The sequence below is a fragment of the Spodoptera frugiperda genome, chromosome 23 (genome assembly GCF_023101765.2).
Source record: "Spodoptera frugiperda isolate SF20-4 chromosome 23, AGI-APGP_CSIRO_Sfru_2.0, whole genome shotgun sequence".
Classification (NCBI taxonomy): domain Eukaryota; kingdom Metazoa; phylum Arthropoda; class Insecta; order Lepidoptera; family Noctuidae; genus Spodoptera; species Spodoptera frugiperda.
In genome coordinates, this window is record NC_064234.1 from 11,024,622 (window position 1) to 11,046,423 (window position 21,802).

General features: G+C 35.7%; 1 protein-coding gene across 1 annotated transcript in view; it reads left to right on the forward strand.

The window, feature by feature from the left end:
- The first annotated feature begins 16,234 nt into the window (after window positions 1–16,234).
- Window positions 16,235–21,802, forward strand: part of LOC118266770 (uncharacterized) — a 150,568-nt gene continuing 145,000 nt past the window's right edge. The window contains exon 1 of the mRNA XM_035580309.2: window positions 16,235–16,927. Coding sequence (XP_035436202.1) covers window positions 16,912–16,927 — 16 coding nt within the window. The 5' untranslated portion in view covers window positions 16,235–16,911. The remainder of the gene's footprint in view (window positions 16,928–21,802) is intronic.

The window sequence follows — 21,802 nt, forward strand, 5'->3', positions numbered from 1 at the left end:
CAAGAAGATTATGACAACTGTTTTGTTAATAGAATTTTTGATTTGAATTCTTTGTAACATGATTGGGATGTGTGTTTTCGATGAAGGCTTTTACAGAAGTATTGATTAAAGGTGTATTTTAGCTTTGATAAGTCTGTGTTTAGCCGCCAACCCGCTTACTGCCAAAACGGGAAAGCGAAAATGTGAGCAAAGATGGAGCATACAGACTTAGATAGTACCTATTCTACCTTATATCTGAGTTTGAAAAGACTCGTATTTGGCAGGAAAAATAAAAGCCGGCAGATTGTCTACGTCAAGTTATTCAGTGTTGTTGTGATTAGTTTACTAATTGCAAACCACAGAATACATTTTGTAATGTGACATTAATCAATAGCTGTTAGTATCAATATAACTAACCCCTTACTAGTAGGTGTCACTTATGATAAGTTGATGAAAACCAACATGTCTTTAAATGTCACTTATCTTAGTTTAGGGGTCCCTTAAAATTTAGGGAAGGTTAGTGTAACCGGGCGTTAATGTTCTAAAAACTTACACAGACTTTGTATTTATTAATTTCTTTGAAGTTCTTACACATTTTAGTTTCATATACAATTTCTGAGAAAGCTCCTCTCGCCCGATTATAATTGATGCTTACACAAAGATTAAAAGCAAATTAAGGTTCTTTGTGCTCCAAGAAACAACAATTTTATATTGACTAACATTCAAGCGGTAACTAGGTTTAGTCTTTCTTTTTTTTTTCATCATTTCGCCTTGGGCGAGGCGAGAGGGAGTGTCAGACTCTTACCGAATAAAAACTAGCCCGTTCTTACTCCTACTTTCCAAGCCGGAGCCCCGGTAACCCACTAAGCAGTCCGCAGCGTCGGGTAGGTTTACGTCTAAGAATTAGATACTATATCTTCTATTTTCCTTTCCATATTTATAACTGCAGAGAATTTTCAAGAATTTTTAATATTTATAATATTTTATTGCACTTCCATTTCTCTTATCTTATAAAAATAATCTGGGGGCACGGTAGTGCAACCGCCAAGACGAGCCAAGCGAAGCGCAAGGGCACTACCTACCTTTTCTCGAAGCGCTTCGTCGTATTTTTGAACCTTCATAACTTGAGTTTGGGTTATACCAGATAAACAAAATTTTCAGGATATAATGTCAGTGGTAGACTTAATAAACCTCTAAAGTTTCAATTGCATAGCTCTTATACTTTAGATTTTATTGATATCTAAAATACCCCGATTTCGTCACTCACTCACTCACTCACTCACTGATGATCAACAAAATTCTTAAGGTACTTCCTGAAGTCCTAGAAAACTGAAATTTGGTATGTAAGCTAGTATTAGTACCCAAACAACAAAAAAATCCTAAAACTTGGAACTTTTACCCCCCAACCCCTTAAACTAGGGGGTGAAAGTTTGTTCGAGACTTCCGCAACTTTTGACGCTAGAGGTCTGAATGCGGCCGCGGAGGGGTAAAAATCTGAAATAGGGAAACTTAATTCCCTATTTCCTGCTTGAGATCTGAAAATTATACATAGAACACAAACTTTTCTTCAAATCAAAACATTATCCTACCCATAAGTACTTAGATATGAATAATATTACTACACTTCACTTCGGTAAGTGTTTATTAATCAACCTATACTTTTGAACATAAGAATCGTAAGTATAGTATGCGCCAACGCCCGCCGCCTGCCCCCTCGTCCCCGCGCAGTAGCTAAAAATAATCGGCCCGTCAGCGAGCGCGGCACCCGAACGCGGGCAGACGCGCGAGGGCAGACGTCGTTGACGGTTGTCTCGTTGAATGAAAAGTTTTCGGAATATTTCGGTGATTTAAAAGTTTGCTATCGCGGAGAAAAAAACCATTTGCCTAATATTTAATTGTTAGTAGTTTAGTAGGTAAAGGTTTAGATACTAGTGTTTTAATTTTCATTGATAAAAAGTATTAGGATTACGTTTCCAATTTTCTTATAAATTTAGTAGTTTAGTAGGTGAATTTGTCGCTCATTTTATCTTTCTATCATAAGCAACCTACAAAAAGAAATGAAATCCCACAAAAACATTTCATGTTAAATGTTGCCAAGACGAGACCATATAGCTCGCACTGTCAAAAAGTAATCAGATCCCGTGTAGAGCCAAGTTTCTAACCCTATACTTTTGAACTGGCGAGTTGGCCGCACGGAAAGAGTTTAGAAGATTGAATAGATTTTTAAGCTCAAGCCCATATAACGAATAGCAAAAAGTCCGTGCGGCCGACTCGCCAGTTCAAAAGTATAGGGTTAGAAACTTGGCTCTACACGGGATCTGATTACTTTTTGACAGTGCGAGCTATATGGTCTCGTCTTGGCAACATTTAACATGAAATGTTTTTGTGGGATATACTATTAATAAATATAGATATTTATCATCTTACACAAAAAAAAACAACACCCTATCTAAAACGGAACACTCTGTACTAACTTAATTTAAAAATAAAACACATTTAACTTTAGAAGTAACCAACATTCCGAATTGATGGTTCAATTGCACAATAAAATGGAATCATTAATGTATTATCTAGCCTTAAATTGGTCATAAAAACCCCTAATAAAGCCAAATTGCTATAATGTCTAAACATGACTAAGCGGGTTTTGGGACTCTGTTCCGACCTACATAGGAACACATTGTACTTTCTGTGATTCTTTGTACACAAACACAATTGTGCGATGTAGTACCAAATATTGTGCAGACGTTACATCAAGCTACACTGGTCTGTTTATTAGAATTTCAACTTTGTCGTTTTGTAATAAAGTTGAAAAAACGATTGTAGATTAGAGCAGCTTTATGTGCTGGTCTATGTACAATAAATTCATGTAAAATAAAAAAGAACCATAAGATTAGCACAAAGCCTAGAAAGGAATGGTAGAAATAGGTTTCAATTTTCACGTTAGTTCTGTTATGAGTTCCCTATAATTGGGGATGAACCTATTGCCATACAGCAGGCGCTGTTGCTGTTTCGTCCCGTCTGAAATGATAATGTTGCGTTGTGTTTCAACGAACAACAAAGCGTTAACAGTTCTTTTTAACTGAATGAACTTGTGTTACAATAGGATCAGTGGAGCTGCAACTTGATTTTTTTCGCTTACCTATTGTTTTGGTTCAGATTTTGAGGTTATGTATCGACATAACCTCAATAACCTATATGTAGGCGAAGGCCACTAAAGGAAATAAAACTTTGCCACAACATATCTGTAGTATTATATAGTTTGTTACTTTTTCGAACTAGCAAAGCCTTCGTCACCTTGGTACTAATATTAATATTTGTGGATACAACATGACAATTCTTAAATACCTACAACACCAAACTGAGTAGAAAAGACAGAACATCAGAATTGTTCAAAAAATCCAATTAGCGTCTAATGAAATGCCTTAACATGCACAAATCTTTAATACCTACCTACGCCTAACCCAAATCCCTTTGGTATTTCGACTAACGAGCATGGGAACCAGAATGGGCCAATAAGAATAGTTCGCTGTCCAGATTCCAGGCAGACAAAATCCTGAGCGTAGGCGGGGTCGACAAAACCCGATACTAGAATGTCAGCCATTTGTCCCGTGACCGCGCCAAAAAACACTAACGGCCTGTCAAAATAAAAGAAACGTTGAACGATTTGAAATTGGAAAGCAAAGATGGCGACTTTTGGCGGGGATTTCGTGTGACACAATATAATGGAAATTGCGTTGTTTTCTGGTGTTTAGACTTCGTAAGTGTAACTGCCAAATATCAGGAATCAATGTATCAAATCAATGTTGTATAAGGTTTTAAAAACTCTCGATGATTTTTTGTAATAGAAAAAGATTAACCACATTAGCCACGGCGATTACAAATAGAAAATATTATGACACAGAGCCCGATAATTATTATGAACACCAACTTACTCCAATTTAAATACGATTTCAACAACAATAATACTGTCCAATTTATTACAATAATCTCCGGCTATTAACAGGTATAACGATGGCTATAACTCAATATCCCACAAATTAGCTTCAACATGCTACCCACGACGTTGCCTTAGAACACGCCTACACTGCACCAAAAATAATGTCCTAAGCTTTTATCTAAATCATCGAATTTAATTACATACCTATATTGTATGGATGTTTGGTTTAAAACAACGGCTCCCTACTGCGTTTCACTCTAATTGGTCCGGTCTGAGACTTTAGAACGCAGCGGGTATCGACCGTTGTGTCACCTTTCCCTATGTTCGCGATTAATATGCGAACGAAATATAAACTTTATGTGTATTATTCATACTGTATTGTGTTATTTAATTTTGTGTTCTATACCAGACCGTGTGATCGTGATCGTGATTAAGTCACTGGGGCGTGGGCGGTTTTTGGTAAAATAATAAAATGAAAGATAATATCAAACAGTATAATAGGACCTACCGTTGAATTAATGAGGTAATGTGAGATAAATTTGATCCTTATTTTAATGTGGAAAATAATTTGGATTCTTTTTTATTATAAACGGCGATGAAAATCTATAGACAGACAGAGCTACCGTCAAAAGCTTAAACATCTGATTTCATGTGTAACCAAGAAGTATGGAGAAGAAGGACCTGTGAAGGTCAGTCGGCAACTCTTCCACATTCTTTTAACGTTCAGCAATAATTGGATAAAACTAAGCGTCGACCCAAACTTGATTGAGAAAAAGCCAACACAAAGAAAAACAGAAAAGGCCCTGGAGACTTCGACGGACGAGTCAGTCAAACGTGACCAAAACGATTTAAAAGGTCAAACGAAACGTACCGTGTATCAAAATAATCAAATTAACAACAGTAAATTTAATCCCAATAACTTGGAGTCACAGCAGCTGTCGGCCTAATGTCATTTTGATCTAATCCCCTCGGTAAAATCAAGACCAGTTTAATGAATCGTATCTCTTAAGCGTAAGGACGCGTTTCTCTATAATGCGATTATCATGCAACCGCCTTAATACGGTCGTGGTTATTAAATTAAGAAGTTTATTATTAAGTGTCAATCAGGGATTTTGTTTTGGAGTTTAGTGGTTTATAATGTTGTTATGTTTACTCGTAAGTTTTTGCTTAAAATTGGCCTGTTGATGACGAATCGGAGCGCAAAAATGACAGCATACAGCTGGCTGGAAAGTTTTGTCATCAGACATGGTGCCTATGTAAGGTGACGGGAATGAAAGCAGTCCATGGCTCTGCAAAATTGCTGGTCAAAAGTTTAAGGTTTGATGGGTCAGGGAAAGTAAGGTCATCTACCAGGAAAAGATATTTTGTTTTGTTTTTGGCCTCTACTGTAAACTCGACAGATACTAAATAATGGAATATCATGATCGGAAATCATCGAAATCCATTGCTAAATGTGCAATACCACTATTTAAACTATTCACAGCATTCCTTTCCCACTCCTTCACTACAACCGTCCATTATAACTCAATCAAGCGACAAAGTGCAAAGCATTATTGCATCTACAATAAACAGATCAACGTCATACGGTGCAAATTCATATAAATTGGATAATAGTTGGGTTCGGGCGGATCGGCCGGACGCAAGCAATCTGTCCATTGCCACAAGTGCGGATAAGTGGAGTAATGGATCGTTTAATAAGTTAATGTACGACATCCGATACGAAAATGTTTTCCCGCAATACTGTTTCTGAAGACACTGTTTGGATAGTTCTTGAGATTAAGGTTATGTTTGTTTAACGAGTTCTTTGTGGGTTGCGGAGAATGAGTATGTGTGGAGTAAATGGTGATGTGAGTTTCAATTACTTTAATGTCGAGCTGAAAAGCATTTTTGGCATACCCTTTTTATTGTCTTTCATGAAATGTTTTTGAAAATTTCTCAATAATAGCACGGTGTCTGGAAATGTGCCCGGTAGAGGACCCATAATTATGGTCATAGGCTCACACCTTATTACATGGACCTTATAACTCAAATGGTGACAGTGGCAGTGTACGGCATTACGAGCCCTAATGTGCACCTTATCTGCCTATCCCTTCGGGGATAAAAGGCGTGATGATGCAAAATAAAACGCAAAAGATTATATTTTTTCTAAAACATCAAACATCCTGGTAATTTCAATGATGATGAATGAAATGATTCCAAAGTTTCGTCTTGGAGCTACTTAGTTAGATTTTCACATCGCATACCCGATATTCATATCACATCTTGTCCTGAACCATGTATATAGACTGTAGCCTATAGCTGAGACTTGGGAGAGCCAATTGAATGAATGAGTCGTCGACTGGCCGACCGTAGTAGGACAGAGGGGGACTGTGCAACTCAATTGTGCATTTGATTAATAGAATTAAATGCCAGCTTTGTGCATGCATTTGTGCTGTGGATTTTTCCATAGTATTTTTATAGGTATTGGAATGTGGGTACTCAATTTACTTTGGATTAAAACGGTACGTGGGTAAGTAAATAAATTGGTATTATTATCGGCACTAAATGTATAATTATATTATGAGCAAGTTATAGTATCACTATTTAAAGAATGCCTGTAGGTTATAATATTAATATTTGTATATGAGGAGTAGCTACGACTCCTTCGGGAAATAAAAAAAAAGTATCGATTTATAGTTATTTAGGTATTCGTGTCTACGTTAATAAGTTTTATGTGTCTAGAAAACGAAATATCTACTTTTAAGAATATACACTACTCTCACTGTCGTTTCGTAAGTACAATTTCATGTATGTTCCCATCCTCAGCGCCTTTCAAAAATAAATAGCAACATGTTCATGTACCACGACTTTGCTTCATTGAAATGAATATTGCTTCGGTACTGGTTGCTGCGATGCTTAGAAAAAGTTGGTGTTTTAATATTAACTTTAAATATGGATGAGAGGTGGTATAAAATTTTCTGAACTACACTGATTGAAAAATTATTGATATGTTTTCTAACTAACTTAGCTCTGAAAACCAATTAAATCATAAAATCCAATATGACCTACTTTCATTGAGGAATTAATACCCCATACATTGATTACAACTATTGTGAGGCACAAAACCATTTACTAGGCAAATACAATACCTAACTCAGTATATTCTAAGTACATAATACAATACCTAAGTATAGCTACACCTATTAACCCAAAGTCAATAGGTAGCACTGATTCTAATTAATACCTTGTCAGTATGGCATGTTGGTAGGCATTCGTACAGCCATTGATTTTACTTAGAGCAATTAAATTTAATTACGTGGCGAAACGCTTCAGTCAGCTAATCCGTAATTTATTGGAAATCGAAGGGATACAATGGCAAATGTGGTTTGTACTAAATCTGCTGTTATTAGATTTTTTTTTATTTGTTTATAGATATTTTTGTTTGATTCTAATACATACTCAATGAATGGATGGGCCGACTCGAGCGGAGTGATGCCACGGCCTTACAGAAAACCGACGTGAAACAACGATTGGGTTTCGTTGTGTAAGTTTACCGGAGACTCAATTACAGCTGACAGATGGACTGTAAGGCTTGTCATAATCTCTACGCTGCAGGCAGGTAGCAGTTAGCGGCATAGGAGGATGGGCTTGTTCCATTTAAAAAAAAGCAGGTTGTAGTTTAAAAGGTTCAGGTTTATGAGAGACCGCTGCTGTCTGAGAGAACAGAAAGTGCATCTGTGTTTGCGCATACACTTGTGCACTATAATATCTCTAGTCTATAGATGTCTAGTTATAAAGATCGGAAGATTCATTTTATTAATCGATCGGAAGATTCATTATTATTATACATACATACATATTAGATTAGGCTAGTACTTAGTCTCTGTCAACTAAGTAGACCCTTAATTGGCTCTTAAGAAACCCTCGTGAAGAATAGGTACTCGTATAGTGACAAATGTAGATATTCTACTGTATAGTCTATCCTCACCACACGGCAAACATTGTCTTACAACGAGGTACTTGTATAAATACTAGAATTACTGAGTTTCAACTCAAAGTTGTGAATAGAGGCTCTCAGTTCTCATGTTGTGTAATTTGTCACTTTCAACAATAGCGGTGTGCGTTCAAAACTTGTACTGAAGTGTTCATTCATTTCAAAATCCTTTTACAGAGGTATTTAATTTTGCGGTGAGTATGTATGTGTATGCTTTCATGAAAATGGCTAAGTATTTTTATAATAAAATTGACAAATAATGCTTCTATTGATTACCTCATTAATGAGGCGAAAGAGGTATGTAAGATGCGAATTGTCGTTCAATTGTCTCTGTCTACCCCGATTGGAGACAGGCATGAGGTTATGTATGTATGATTACCTCATTGGTCAATTGGTTTAAAATAATCTTAATAGGTTATTATACTTTCAACAACATTTGTTTAGATTACTATACTAAGCATACCATTCAGTTGTTCATAATTATTAAAATATTAAAATAAATATTAAAATCTACAAATATTATATTTCAATAAAGATAATATTCAAGAGATGCGGTTTGGTGTCTACCACAAACGTACATTAAAATGAAAGCCGGGATCAGCCTCAAAAGGAGATATTTTAAAGCAAAAATATTAAAAGAGTTGAAACGAGTTACTGCATAAATCTCTCATTTCATCTGCATTCATTGTCACGTACTTGCAGATGAAGTAATTTTAGGAAGCATTGTTATAAATTGAGTATTCGATGATTTTACACGCTCAATTTTGAACCGTTCATATTTCTAACGAAGTTAATTTGTGTACGAATGTACTTAACTAGAGGTACCTACTGAAAACCATTAGGTATGTTTGTTTATTATTTATTTGGACAACCAGTAGTGGTTACATTAGGATTTACATCATAACACATATGTAATTATTAATTAAAATGCACAATTTATTACCCTTTAAAATAAAATTTTATACATTTTTGTCAAAATTACTTATAAAAAGTTTATAGTTACTTTAGAAAATTTTTGCTGCGTCGCTGGTTAGGTTTTAGGTTCAATGTCCAGATTGAAGACATCATAGAGACTTTTTATTTTCAAACATTTTTCATAAACCACGAAGTCTAAGATTGAAGGCAGTGTTTGGTAAGATTTTCACTCAAGATTAGATATAATTGGGATTATTTGGTATCACAAAACACTAACCAAACAACCTATCTACTCCCCCACTAGGAAATAGAAGCGTGATCATGTCCCATAAGTCCTCGCATGGCTTCTAAAAATAGAAAATGAAATCTGCAGCATCCATTGCTATTGTTACACAGACACAACGACAATGGAGTGGAGACCTGGGAACGCTTGCCCGGGACAATTGTCCAGGGTGAACGTTTGTGCTGTAATCACATTACTCCGCCTTGCAACGTTATGTAGGGACAATGTCAAGATATTTCAGGTGAAATAATGTGATAGTAGATATAAAAATGTTCTGTTTAAGTTTGTGTAAAATATGTAGGTAGATAAAAATGCTTTGTTAACTAGAGTTAAGACTTTAGTATGTCTTTAAGATTGTAATTATAAAGAATGCTTTAGTTTACGGGTTGTTTTAAGTGGACAATTGCTGAAAATGATGTGGTTTCGAGGTGTGAGTCAATTCAGTCATATATTGATTTTGATTTTATTGTTCAGTGGTTTGTCTTTTGTTGCATAAGTTCTTAGGTTAAGTTCATTCATTCCCATCAAGTGTACTTCAGAGGTGACAAAATGTTGTTATGCAATGATTGAAAATGATATTGATGTAATTGGCAAAATGTAATTGGCAAAATATCTAATAATATGATGCAAAGAAATTGATAAAACATAAAACAACTATGAAAAAAACTGATGTTATTGCCTATCTGTATAGGCAATAACATCAGTTTTTTCACTATACCTAATATAAACTGAATCGAGATCGTTCGTACAAACAGCATCGGTTTAGGTAGCGGTCGTAGCAGACCCAACCTCTCACATAACGAAAGATTTATAGCTTCTTACCATTTGGTGGAAATAGAATATATTCCGACCAACCATAAAAATATAGGGTTCTCTTATTTGTTACATTTTACTTACTTCTTTTTAGGCTTTTTCCAGATATTGGAAACAGTACTGAGTCTTGAGTAGTTGGTGTTTAATGAAGCTGACTTTTTCATGGTTGGATTATTTTTCAGTGCATAAAGCTAAAGAACGAAAGCTAAAGAAAATAAAATTCCCATGCTAGTACTAAGAATTTTCAATCATAAATACTTTTCCAGTAGTCTTACTTTGCTGAACTGTTGCATTGTTTCTGATTTATGAAGGAATTGACAAGCATATGTATTACTCTGATCTAGAGATAGTGGTAAAAGCCTCCCATAGACACTCGCAGCACCAAAGCAGTTGAGGGGAGTTAAAAGTTATTGTCAAAATGTCTGTAAAACTTTACACTCTTATTGCAGTTACAAAGAATTACATTCCAAGAATCTTTGTATACTTTTCGACGCAAAAAGATAAAATTGACAAAATAGTTAATAGTAATAGAAATAGTGTAGGAAATTAAATAAACATATTATCGAAAACTATATCAACTAGGCAGTGTAAATAACTCATAGGTACAACAATACGTCAATAGAGTGACATCTTACTAAATAGTAACTATTAAATTGATTCCTATTACATTATGTAGTCTTAAGCTGAAGTTCGTTCTAATACACAGTAAAGCAATGTTAGTATATTAAGTTACGATTAATAGCTAATTACCAAACATCGAATAGTACCTTAATTGATTACAAATTGACTGGTTAACTCGACACTTGCATTGGTTAACTGAAGGGATTATAGTTCGGTAGTAAGATTATGTTAAATGCTTTAAGCTCATGGTTTATTGCATTTTATATGGATTATGGTATATGTATTTTTCAGGTTCAAGTAAGTGATTAGGAAATCTATAATCATACGTAAAGATTATATAATATTATACGTATTTAATAATTATTTGATAATACATAAGGGTGCTTTTTCAATCAGAGAAGTGCTATGCTTCGTTGCTGTGGATGCTTTTGTGGGCTTACAGCTACACTAATTATATTCATTGGTACACATAAGCTATGTGTGGAAGCGGACTCAGCCACACTATGTTTTTTATATGGAAAGATTCATACTGTGGATGTGTGCTTATGGATGGCTTTCCTATTATCGAATACATCGCAATACTCCGAGCTGCGCATCTTCCTTCATAGCACAGCTACATAGGGCTATAGTAGTCATATTCGTAATCAGAATTGGTCACATATTTACTATTATCTAGGGTGCTTTTCCATCTTCGTTGCATAGCTATATAGCACATCCCTAAGGTGGAAAGCACCCTAATAAGCTAGCTGTACCAAAATCCTTGTAACCTGACTAAAGATAACTCAAGAGAGAGTTCACTTCTTAGATTACACGACATACCTAACTGTCCAAAATTATAAAAATATCCTCAGACAAATGATATTTATTCATAATAGCAAAAATAATATCTAAACTTTATCTTGGTGTGCTATCAGTAAACGCAATCCTGTTCAATCTAAACGACTAAACTAAAACAATAGTAGGTAGCCATTATTCTTTAAGAAAATCACATATAACGTATCAAGATCAGTCGTTGTCTTCCGCACTTCTGATTAATGACAAAGTATCAGGACTATTTGTCAACGCTACCAAACAAGCGGATCTGCTACCGATATGAACCAATGCAACATATCTTTATTTACAGTCCAAATAGTCAATTTTGAGTTCTATTCCGTTGACTTAGAGATACAATTGACAGCAAATAAAAATGTTTTAATACCAACGTTTTCTTTCTGTTGTCGTATACCTTATTAGTAAAGTTATAAGCATCAAAATCGGTAGTTTTAATGGCAAATAAGGTACATTTCAAACGTCTAATGTTATCTCAAATAGATGGACAGATGATAACATTGAAAATCGTGACACGGGCCATGGAACCATGTTACGAATGTATGAATAATCGGCCAGGAAGGTCTAGCATCGCCCAGTCAACTCTTTAGAAAGCTCCGTGTAGGAACAATTAATATTATTAGAAGAAACAATGATAAGATCTCTGTAGATTTTAAAGGCATCTGTCGACGTCAGGTCGAACAACTTGTATGAATGATGGAGACGCGATATCTTGGGAAATATCTCTGTGTTATAATCCTACTGTATTCTTGGCTGCCATTTGGATAATTGGTTGACGCCCACGACTTCTTCTTTAGATTTTGATAAAACGGTAATTATAAAATTGTTTCTTAGACTGGGAAAAACGGAATTAATGAACAACTTACGTAACAATCTGACTGTTTGTACCTAAAGAAGAAAGCAGTGGCTCATATAAATTACATAGGTAATAATATATTACATCCATTTTAGCCTGTAGTAATACACAGGAACTGCTCCCACCTGCCGCGCTAACACTAGGAATTTTCAATCATAAATACTTTTCCAGAAGTCGTACTTTTGCTCGACTGTTTCATTGTTTATGATATGAAAGCTGTGTATGAAAGGACTAACGAGTATAGGTCTGATCTGATGATAGTGGTAAGAGCCACCCATGAATACTCACAGCACCAAAGCTGTTGAGGGGAGTTACAAGTGCGTATTGATTCAATCCAGATCGTCCAGATCACCTAATGATAAGTGCTCGCCGCCTCCCACAGACGCAAGACCACAGGAGTTAAGAGCAGTAACAAATAAGTATTCTAGTATTGTGCCTACTCGACCCAAGTTTTAAATAATGTACAAACATAATAGTAATTCTCTTTAAGAAACTTGACAGTTTAGAGTACCTTGATGTGTCGGCCTCCTTACGCAAAGCCACAAAGGAATTACTTAAATGTGGACAGGCCAAAGGGTGTGGCCCTAAAATGTCCTAACTAGCTAAATGCCAGAGGTACGCCACACTAAGGCTTGCCAGTATTGTGACCTTTAGAACAGTACTGTGTTGCAATTTTAATGCTCATTATGGTGATTAGAAGTATTTGAAGATTTTGGCTTTTTGGCTTTAGAGTTTTTTCACTAACCTCTCCTAAAGAAACCCCTAAGCTAAGATAGGTGACACGTAATTAAGGTCATTTTTGTTTTCATTAACCTATATGTGACACCTCATAGTACAAGAAAGGAGTAAGTGTAGATGCTACATACTTTTAGTTAAATCATAGTTTAAGCGTGAGATAAGCAGATGAAGAAACGGGGTGGTTTTTAGTCAGTAAGAGTAAAAGCCAGTAACACTTAAGAGTAATTGGATGATTTTATCTCCTCAAAAAAAGGGTGATTGAGATTGATGAAAACGGCCATATGTCTTATAGTTAATGAAAACTTAAGGGATTGAAGTTATCAAATAGCGGACATGAATACAAATGCTGTCGGCAAAAGCTTTACTTTACTCAAAAATCGAAGCCAAGACTTGCTTGACAGCATTAACAATAACTAAAGTCATTATTACTACAACAAAGTAAACCAATAACTTTACTAAACTTTAACATAATCGTGAACTGCTAATTACGAAACTTGATTAGAAAACCTAATCTGCACCTAATGTATTATTTTCTCACTTATATAAAGAACACGTATGTAAGTCGTAAAACTAACTACTTAGATACCGTATAGGATTAACGATAAAAGCTTTGTTTTGCTTAGAATACCTCTTAAAGCACTATAAGTATGCAGGGCTTGTTGTTCTACGAATAAAGTGCGCACGATCTCTGCTTAATGTGGAGTGATGTGTTTCATGTCTGTCGGTGGTCGGTCGCGAGTGTAGTTGTAATGGAACTAAGCCTATAATGAAGGTAAATGTGTGTTTAGTATCTACTTATACTTAATTTTTGTTACCAGTAAAGGTGTGAGTTACACCTTTGTCCTTTTCAGAAAGTATAGAACGCCTATTTCGAATTAAGTCTTTAAACTGACATGGTCACTAACACTATTATTAGAACTTATGACGGGATATTTACCATGTTTATTCATTGTTCCGTGATCATGGCGCTTGCAACAGTGCCGAAATATCGGAAACTCATCAAAATGAATAAACATGGTAAATATCCCGTCATAAGTTCTAATAATAGTCCTATTTGGAACTCCAAACTCCTATGGCAATGCTTAACCCTTGACCAAGGTGGAAGCTAGCCTTTGAAAGTCTAATAGCCTATAATTGGCAAATATACTTATGAACCGATCGGGGTTGAGATTTTAGTTCCAAATGCACATCTCCTTTACAAAGATATTGTAAAGAGGATGGTTGACACTTCACGTGACCGAAAGACTGGCTGGTATAAGTTGTCGATGAAAATTATACAAGTTAGACGACTATCTCAAAGCGGCATGATGTGTAAGAAAAATGGCTATATACAGAAAACTGTAGATAAAAAATAATAACTACAGTTAGTTTATACAAAGAGAAACTGTTTTCTATATACATAAATGTATACCTATATTTGTATCAAGTAATTAAAAACCCAACCACTAAAGTCTTACACAAAATAGACTAATTTCAATTTACATTTCAATACACTAAACAGTCAAATACCTGCTTAATATTACCTTCTACCAATTATACTAAGAATTTAGAAGGGCTAGCCACTCCTTGCACCGTTTATTATGAAATACGGCAGTGTTTCATATCACTGCTAATAATCTGGTTCGTGTCAACAAGGTCACAATGTAGTCTGTGCAATGTACTGCGAAGGCTTGAGGCACTATTAGCTATGAATAATAGGTATATAAATATTCGAAATCCTTAAGTTATGGGCGAAGTTGTAACTTCACCTTCCAGGATACCTTTAGAGGGCGACTCTATTGCCATATTATACCATTATTTTTCTTGACTGGCAACTGTAAAAAACATCAAAAGTTCACCAATATTGCTTTGTCAGCTCATTATCATAATACAGACAAGACCTCTTATGCTCAGCTCTAGGGTTACGATGGTTTGGACATGTACAAAGTTAGGGTGAAAGCAGATTGACGAAAGAAATCGAGCCGGACTCCAATCCCATTGTCTCTGCCTACCCCCATGGGAGACAGGCGTGAGGTTATATACGTATGTATGTATGTATCTTATAGTCAGCAATCGAACACGCACAACAAAAAAAAAACACGCAATCAATGAAGCAGTCAAAAGTCCGTAAACTAGTAAAGTAAGACCTTGTGTAAAAATAAAATAAAAATACTATTCATTGTATTTATTTAGGTAACCACAACTCCCAAAATGTCTCTCAATTAACACGTTCTGAATAAATACGGGCGAAATATATGCACACTGTTTCAATAAACTTAACACTGCAATTTAGCAACTGCCATTCCGCTTCTACAAAAAGACTGAAAGCAAATTAGCGACCTCCATATGCAAATTCCCACTGTTTACGGGAATTTAAGCTTTGTAAACTACTCAAACTATCCACCTCCTTCCCTTGCCCGCTTCTTGTTTTACTAAGTTCCTTTGAAACCCCTAAACGCAATGTCGCAACACTCGTTACAGTAAGTTTGCCCTGACATTTCTATCAGGCGTTTAATTAGTAAGTTCCATTTTCTTTATTATCCTAAATGTTAACTCTTTCTTTGAGAAAAGTTTATTTAAGTGACGCTTTTGAGTAACTTTGACCTTTAAAGTAATTAAAGAAAGCGTTATATAAATTCAGAGAAATTGTTATTTGCAGTAAAGTCGACCCTTAGCTACTTGTCCCCGGGCTATGAGGAAAATTATCTTGAATTTACTTAGGGTTGGAACCTGTTCGATATCTGAAACCTAATCATGGAAAGAAAACCTTATTTTTTACGATAGATTCAATTTGATTGGGTAGTATTAATCGCCTCCCTAATCGCTATCTTGATAGGCAGAAGCACCTCTTCGCACTATCTTCCAATCCCCGGGAAACCCACATGAAACGTAATGGAGTTTCGTTTGCCGTAGCGGGCCCACCAGAGCGGTCGAATATTCAAAACAATCTCCTACCTCCATCGGGATTAAGGAAAGAGATTTGTACTTTTTTCCTTGTAAGAATAATGGAAGCAGCCGGAGAGAATGATAAGGGTGCGAAGACAGGGACGGAAAACAATGTTACCTCACGCATACCACGATGACGTAATTCAAGGTAGAAGCTGCAAGGCCGAGTTATCATCAGCTCCAAATGTTGTTTTTGTTACGTACGATTAACCCATATTGTGTACGAGTGCTTGACGTCACATTACGTCCTCGATTTTTCTATCAAGCGAGGGGCGTCGGGTCGCATCGGGTCCCGCCGGTTCGCAAATGCACCGCGCATGCGTCGAAATTGCGCCAATTTCGCGGGCAGCGGCCTCTGCCGGCGGATGGCCCAGTCCATTCGGTGCTCGGCGGAGGGATGTTGCATCGCGCGCGGTACCATCTCACGGACGGGAATTAAAAAAAAATAAAATGCCATAGTTTGAAAGTGGTGCAGCGCGGTTTAAAACTTAACGTTTTGATGCGTTCGCGACTGACAGCGTCAGAACTAAACTAGTGTTGTGTGTTTAGGTTAAGTTAGTGTGTTTGGATTTTTAAAATGACTGATTGCACGGATATTTTTATTGAATTTCGTTGTAAATAATTAGTAATAGTGTTCGTAAGTGTAGGTCGGTTACGTGATCGCGTGGTGGTTTTGATTGCAGTGTCCCTCGCGTTCTCATTCAGATGCCAGTATAACCTTGACACGTTTTCCCGCGCTAGCACCCCAACCTTGTTTTCAGTTGCACTCTCTTGACATTTACCGCAAAAGCGGGTTCTCTTTTGCTAATTAGCGATACTGTGTGAATAAATACTCCGTGGAGTTTGTAATTATGGATATAAATACTTACTTCTCTCACTAATTAAGTTTGAGTAGTTTAGTCATGATGAGTGACGTTAAAAACGATTGTAGAATGTTCGTAGAGTAATATAGTTGGAAATAATTCTCGTAGGATTAATGATAAAGTCCGTAATAATGGAATCCTTGTGACCGTTTGAGTGAGGAGTGAGCCAGCGTCTTCAAAATGAGAATTTCAAAAGGTGAGTTCCTTTTATGTAACTTATATTTTGGGGGTTTTTATTGGATCTTACTTTCATTTCATTACAATAGAAACCCCTATTGTTGAACCTTTTTGTTGGTCGAGTTTGTTGAAATCGATTTAGTTGAGTATGTACTTACCTAGTTAAGTTTTATGCTTACCTACATAAAATTACTTAGGTATGTGTTCTTTATGACTCCTGTGTTTCTCGTAAAACGGTTTTATTGGTGATTTGTGCACTTTATTCATTGGTTAGTGGGGTTTGAAGAAAGTTGTTGGAGAAGACATGCGCTCGAAGACTGGTAATGGGAAACCATAATAAGTACCAGACGGTACGGTGTATGGTTACTAATCGCTAGATTTATTACTAATAATGCTGATGTCAGCTTGTTTTATAAATACGAGTAAATTGGTTCGTTAGTCGAAGGGTCCCTAGTAGGACAGCATAGCTCTAAGGTTTTATTTCGACTACGAGCTAAGGTAAAATCAATTCTATATTATCTTAATAGAGTAGAACCTGCAACAAACATCTGCATTAAATATTCATTGTCTTGACTGTGTACTCAATGCACTTAAGACTACTCAAGAGGTGTTGAAATCAATCAACTAATTACATTTGTGTTAGCTAACTAAGACACGTTAGTTTACACCTTATTAAGATTATATCATTAATTTGTACATATGTCTTCTTATTGACCTGCTTCGGTATGTACTTGTTTAATATATTTTCTTCTCTATTGCTTTTGTAATACAATACAAAATGTATGAAACAATTTGATGGATTGAGAAACTTGATATGCTGCCGTAATGTATACAGTCTTATGTTTCTCTGCAAAAAGGGTTACTACTACCTTCGTATACTATTTGAGCAATCACGACTCTGTCAAGAGTATTAAAACAGAGTACTTAGTAGAAGTAGGTAGTTAGTAGTACGTTACGAGAAGCAAATAAGTATTTGAAGATTAAAAGCGTTAATTTTTTTACATCCTATTTTCTTCATCGTATCATCCTGATGTAGTTATCGTATACAACAGCCAACTTGTATGCGATACGATTTAGGTGTGTGAGAGCCATGCTTCTGCACAAATGGGCCGGCTCGACCGGATTGATACCACGGCCTCACAGAAAACTGACGTGAAACGACGCTTGCATTGTGTTTCGTTGTATAGGTGAGGTTACTGGAAACCCAATTCCCAATCTCCGATTCCTTAACAACCCTTAAATTTCTAACCCCCAAAAGGCTGGCGACGCCCTTGTAACGCCTCTGATGTTTCGGGTGTCCATGGGCAGCGGCGATAGCATATAATCAGGTGATCCGTCTGCTTGTTTGCTGCTGAAAAACAGTGCAAAGTCTTTAGTTTGAAGTCCCACACAGTACAATCAATAGAATACAGTACTAAATCTAAACGTAACGTCTACCCTATGCATGTATTGAGGGGCAACTTTTACAATGTAGGACTAAATAATGTAAAGAACTGGCGAAAACTGAGTATTCTGTAAGCACATCTCTGTTTGACCCTTTGGGACGCACTTTTCAGCATCCTTTATAAATATTACAACACCAGGCGAAATAACCTCGAAAACCTGGACAGGGGAGCACTTTTAGAACATTTACTTATCGCCAGTGGCTGAGTTATGGTGCTCGCCTCTCAAACTTCAACTTCAACGTTATTATGGTGGAGGAAAAATCGTAAGAAATTGGAATTGTAATAAGATTATATTAAATCTGAAATTGTGGACATCTAGCGAGGTCGTCATAATCAATACTCATTCCTTCTTCGTGTAAGAAAATGGGTTTGTTAACCGACTTCCTTCAGCAATGGGATTGTTAACGCGATGGTATAACTTATCACTAGTTAAATGTCCTATTTAATTTTCACCAAATTCCAATAGTGTACAGATAAAATTACTACAGATTATGTAGACTTTAGTAAATACTTGCTACGATTATGAACTTCGTTTTATGACTGAAAAAGACGACTTTTAATGTCCCTTATCATAATAATTAAAATTCAAAACAAAAAAATATCCACGAGTAAAAATAATGCCACTATCAGCGCACACTTTCTTTAAAAGTAGACTGAAATATAAATGAAAACGTAAGTCCAAGTCTAATGACCCGTAAAAAGGGTGTAAATTCTGCCCTTCAGAAAGTAAAGAGTGTTTCAGTTTATAAAAAGGTTGTAGACTTCAGTTTGTCTGGGTCCCTGAACTTTTAGTACCTTGGTCTAACCTTTGCAACCTTGTGGAGGCTACGCCAATTCAAATAAGGCTTTCAATTCATTCATTTTTTCAAGGTCAACCTTATAAAGGAGAGCAAACTTGGGATTTATATAATTTGGGGCGTGCCCTGGTTTTATTGTGGATTTGTGGATAATTTATAGTTTCATCAGCATAGGTTTTAATGGTTTAATGTGATATGAGGTACTTAGTTATTTTATGAATATCATTTATAAAAAATAGACTAAATTTATCTTCAATGGTTTACTTGCCTCTTTGGTTTGTTATAGCGAGACTACCATACATAATTTCTCAACTGCAATCTACAAGCTCGTATCACTAAAAATATATATCTGCACGAGTAACAAAAATGTTGGAAAACGGTTTACAGGCTTAATTATATCAGTTAAAGACGTCCACTGCAGAACATTGACCTCCTCCAATGACTTCTAGATTAGCTGGTTGGCCCTCATCTTATTTAGGCTTACCTGTCAATAAACTAACATATTGGCTAAGCAGTTATTTAGAAGCTTCAATAGTCCTAGGATTTGCGGTCACCTTGTGGTCGGTCGATCAACCACAAGGTGATATAAATTATCTTTTCATTTAAAGCTACGTTAAACTAATTTATCTGAATAATTAGGACATAAACGTATTAACATAATTCAAATTGGACCGTTAAAAGATATGACATAGTGTGTTACGCAGCCTTTTTCGATTGAATATAATTATAACCATTAAGTGGACCAGAATAAAACAATTGTTACCCAGCGGATGCTAATAATTTATCAAAAAGTAAAAAAAAATATATCGCACATTGTATTTAAAACACAACAATGGTGAAATTAATAAATACTGGGACCCGTATTTTATATTCAGCACGTTCACGCTAATTTTGGTCCCAACAAACTCCCTAGAGGTATCCCTGTCGCATTAATAAACGTTTTGTAATTTCAAACCGATTTTGATTCGAAAGTATTTTCATTAGCTCCTCTGTTGGTTCAGATTTTATCAAACCAAACACAAAGCGAACTTGTTTCAAATGAGTTGCTGACATTTAACAAGTTGAGTTAGAATAGGTTTGTAATTTTTTTCATTTTGCTATTTGAATTAAGCCACAAACATGTAGTACTATGGCAATATAGAAAACAATTTAATATCTTTGGGAAAAAGGAAATGTTTGATGTATAGACCGTAAAAAACAACAATAGAGATTACTTTTATTTATTGTTAGACCTGCGTATTCAAAGTCTAGACTATTTATCACCAAAGACAGTCTAAATACTAAAGGATTCATTATTAAGACTAGAAGAAAAGCTTTCTTCATCACAATACTAAGAACAAAACTCCGTACAATTTCAATACATCCATTAGCCTTGGAAACTTTATCAAATATTCTGAATGGGTACATCTTAAAGCCGTTATCTTAAGGAAAATACTCAAGCGAGACGGAGGTGATAAATTATGATTACCAGAGCATCAACTTGCTTTTATTTCCATCTATTCCACGTTGTCCTTCACACACATCGTTCTCTACATTCATTTGTCATTCCTGCATACTACTCTTTATAGCAGCGATCAATGTCATGATGATGTCACTCTTACTTTCAGTATAATCCCAAGATACTTTCTTCTTTTTCTGCAATTTACTTTCTGTTAATGATGAAGCCTTATTTATATCTTAAATTCTTTTTGGGATGGATTTGTTATATTTATTCTGTTATTTTATGTGTTGTATAATCTTTTGTTACAGTTATTTTGTTAGTGTAACTCTGTCTGTGTGAATTCTTTACCTTCATCTCAAATTTATAGGAATACAGGATGAAGGAACAAAATACAGGATTCGTGCTACTACTGAAAGTTTTAAGTTTGTGCTACTCTACAACACTTGGCCCGCTTGTTGTTCGATGCGGTAGAAGTCTTTCGATTCCTAGAGCTACGATGTGTATCCATATATAGCAAATGGTTTCGATAGTTTTGTGAACTTTTGTTTTAAAGGCTACGAGTTCGAGTGAAAATCCTTAGATTTTCGAAATCATTAGTAGTGGTAAGAAGCCTAAAATTGTGGCGCCCATTGCTTATCATCAGGTGATCCATTCGCTCATTTACCGGCTTATGCTTTAAAAATTGTACCTGATGAATGTACATAGGATTGACTCCATATCGCAGAAACTTACATAAATTAAAGTAATCATTTATATCTCTTTTATGTCATAAAAATACACAAACATATATCATAATCTCACGCTACAACAAAAACAATTAACTAACTCCATAGGGTTATTCATATAGTTTTCCTTTTGAGAAAAGTCAAAGTCATTCATGGAGATTGTATATTGGATGGCTTCACGCATCTGTTGCCTCGTTGTGAAAAAGTGTCGTATCTTTTATCGTGAGTCGTAAAACCGGCGAGGGAAGGTCCCTAAGTATAGTTGTATCCAAAGAGGTCAGTACGGAAATTAGAAGGGTCTCTCATATATTTTCCTTCGTTATTGGACATAGGAAAATGTCTGTAGCACTGATTATTCCACTTTTTTTGGTTCTTAATGGAATTAGTTTTTAAGTCAATGACGTAAGGTTTATCCTTGAATGGATTAGTGTAGGTGAAGACTAATTACTCTCAGACAAACTCTTGTTCGATTATACTTATTTTTAT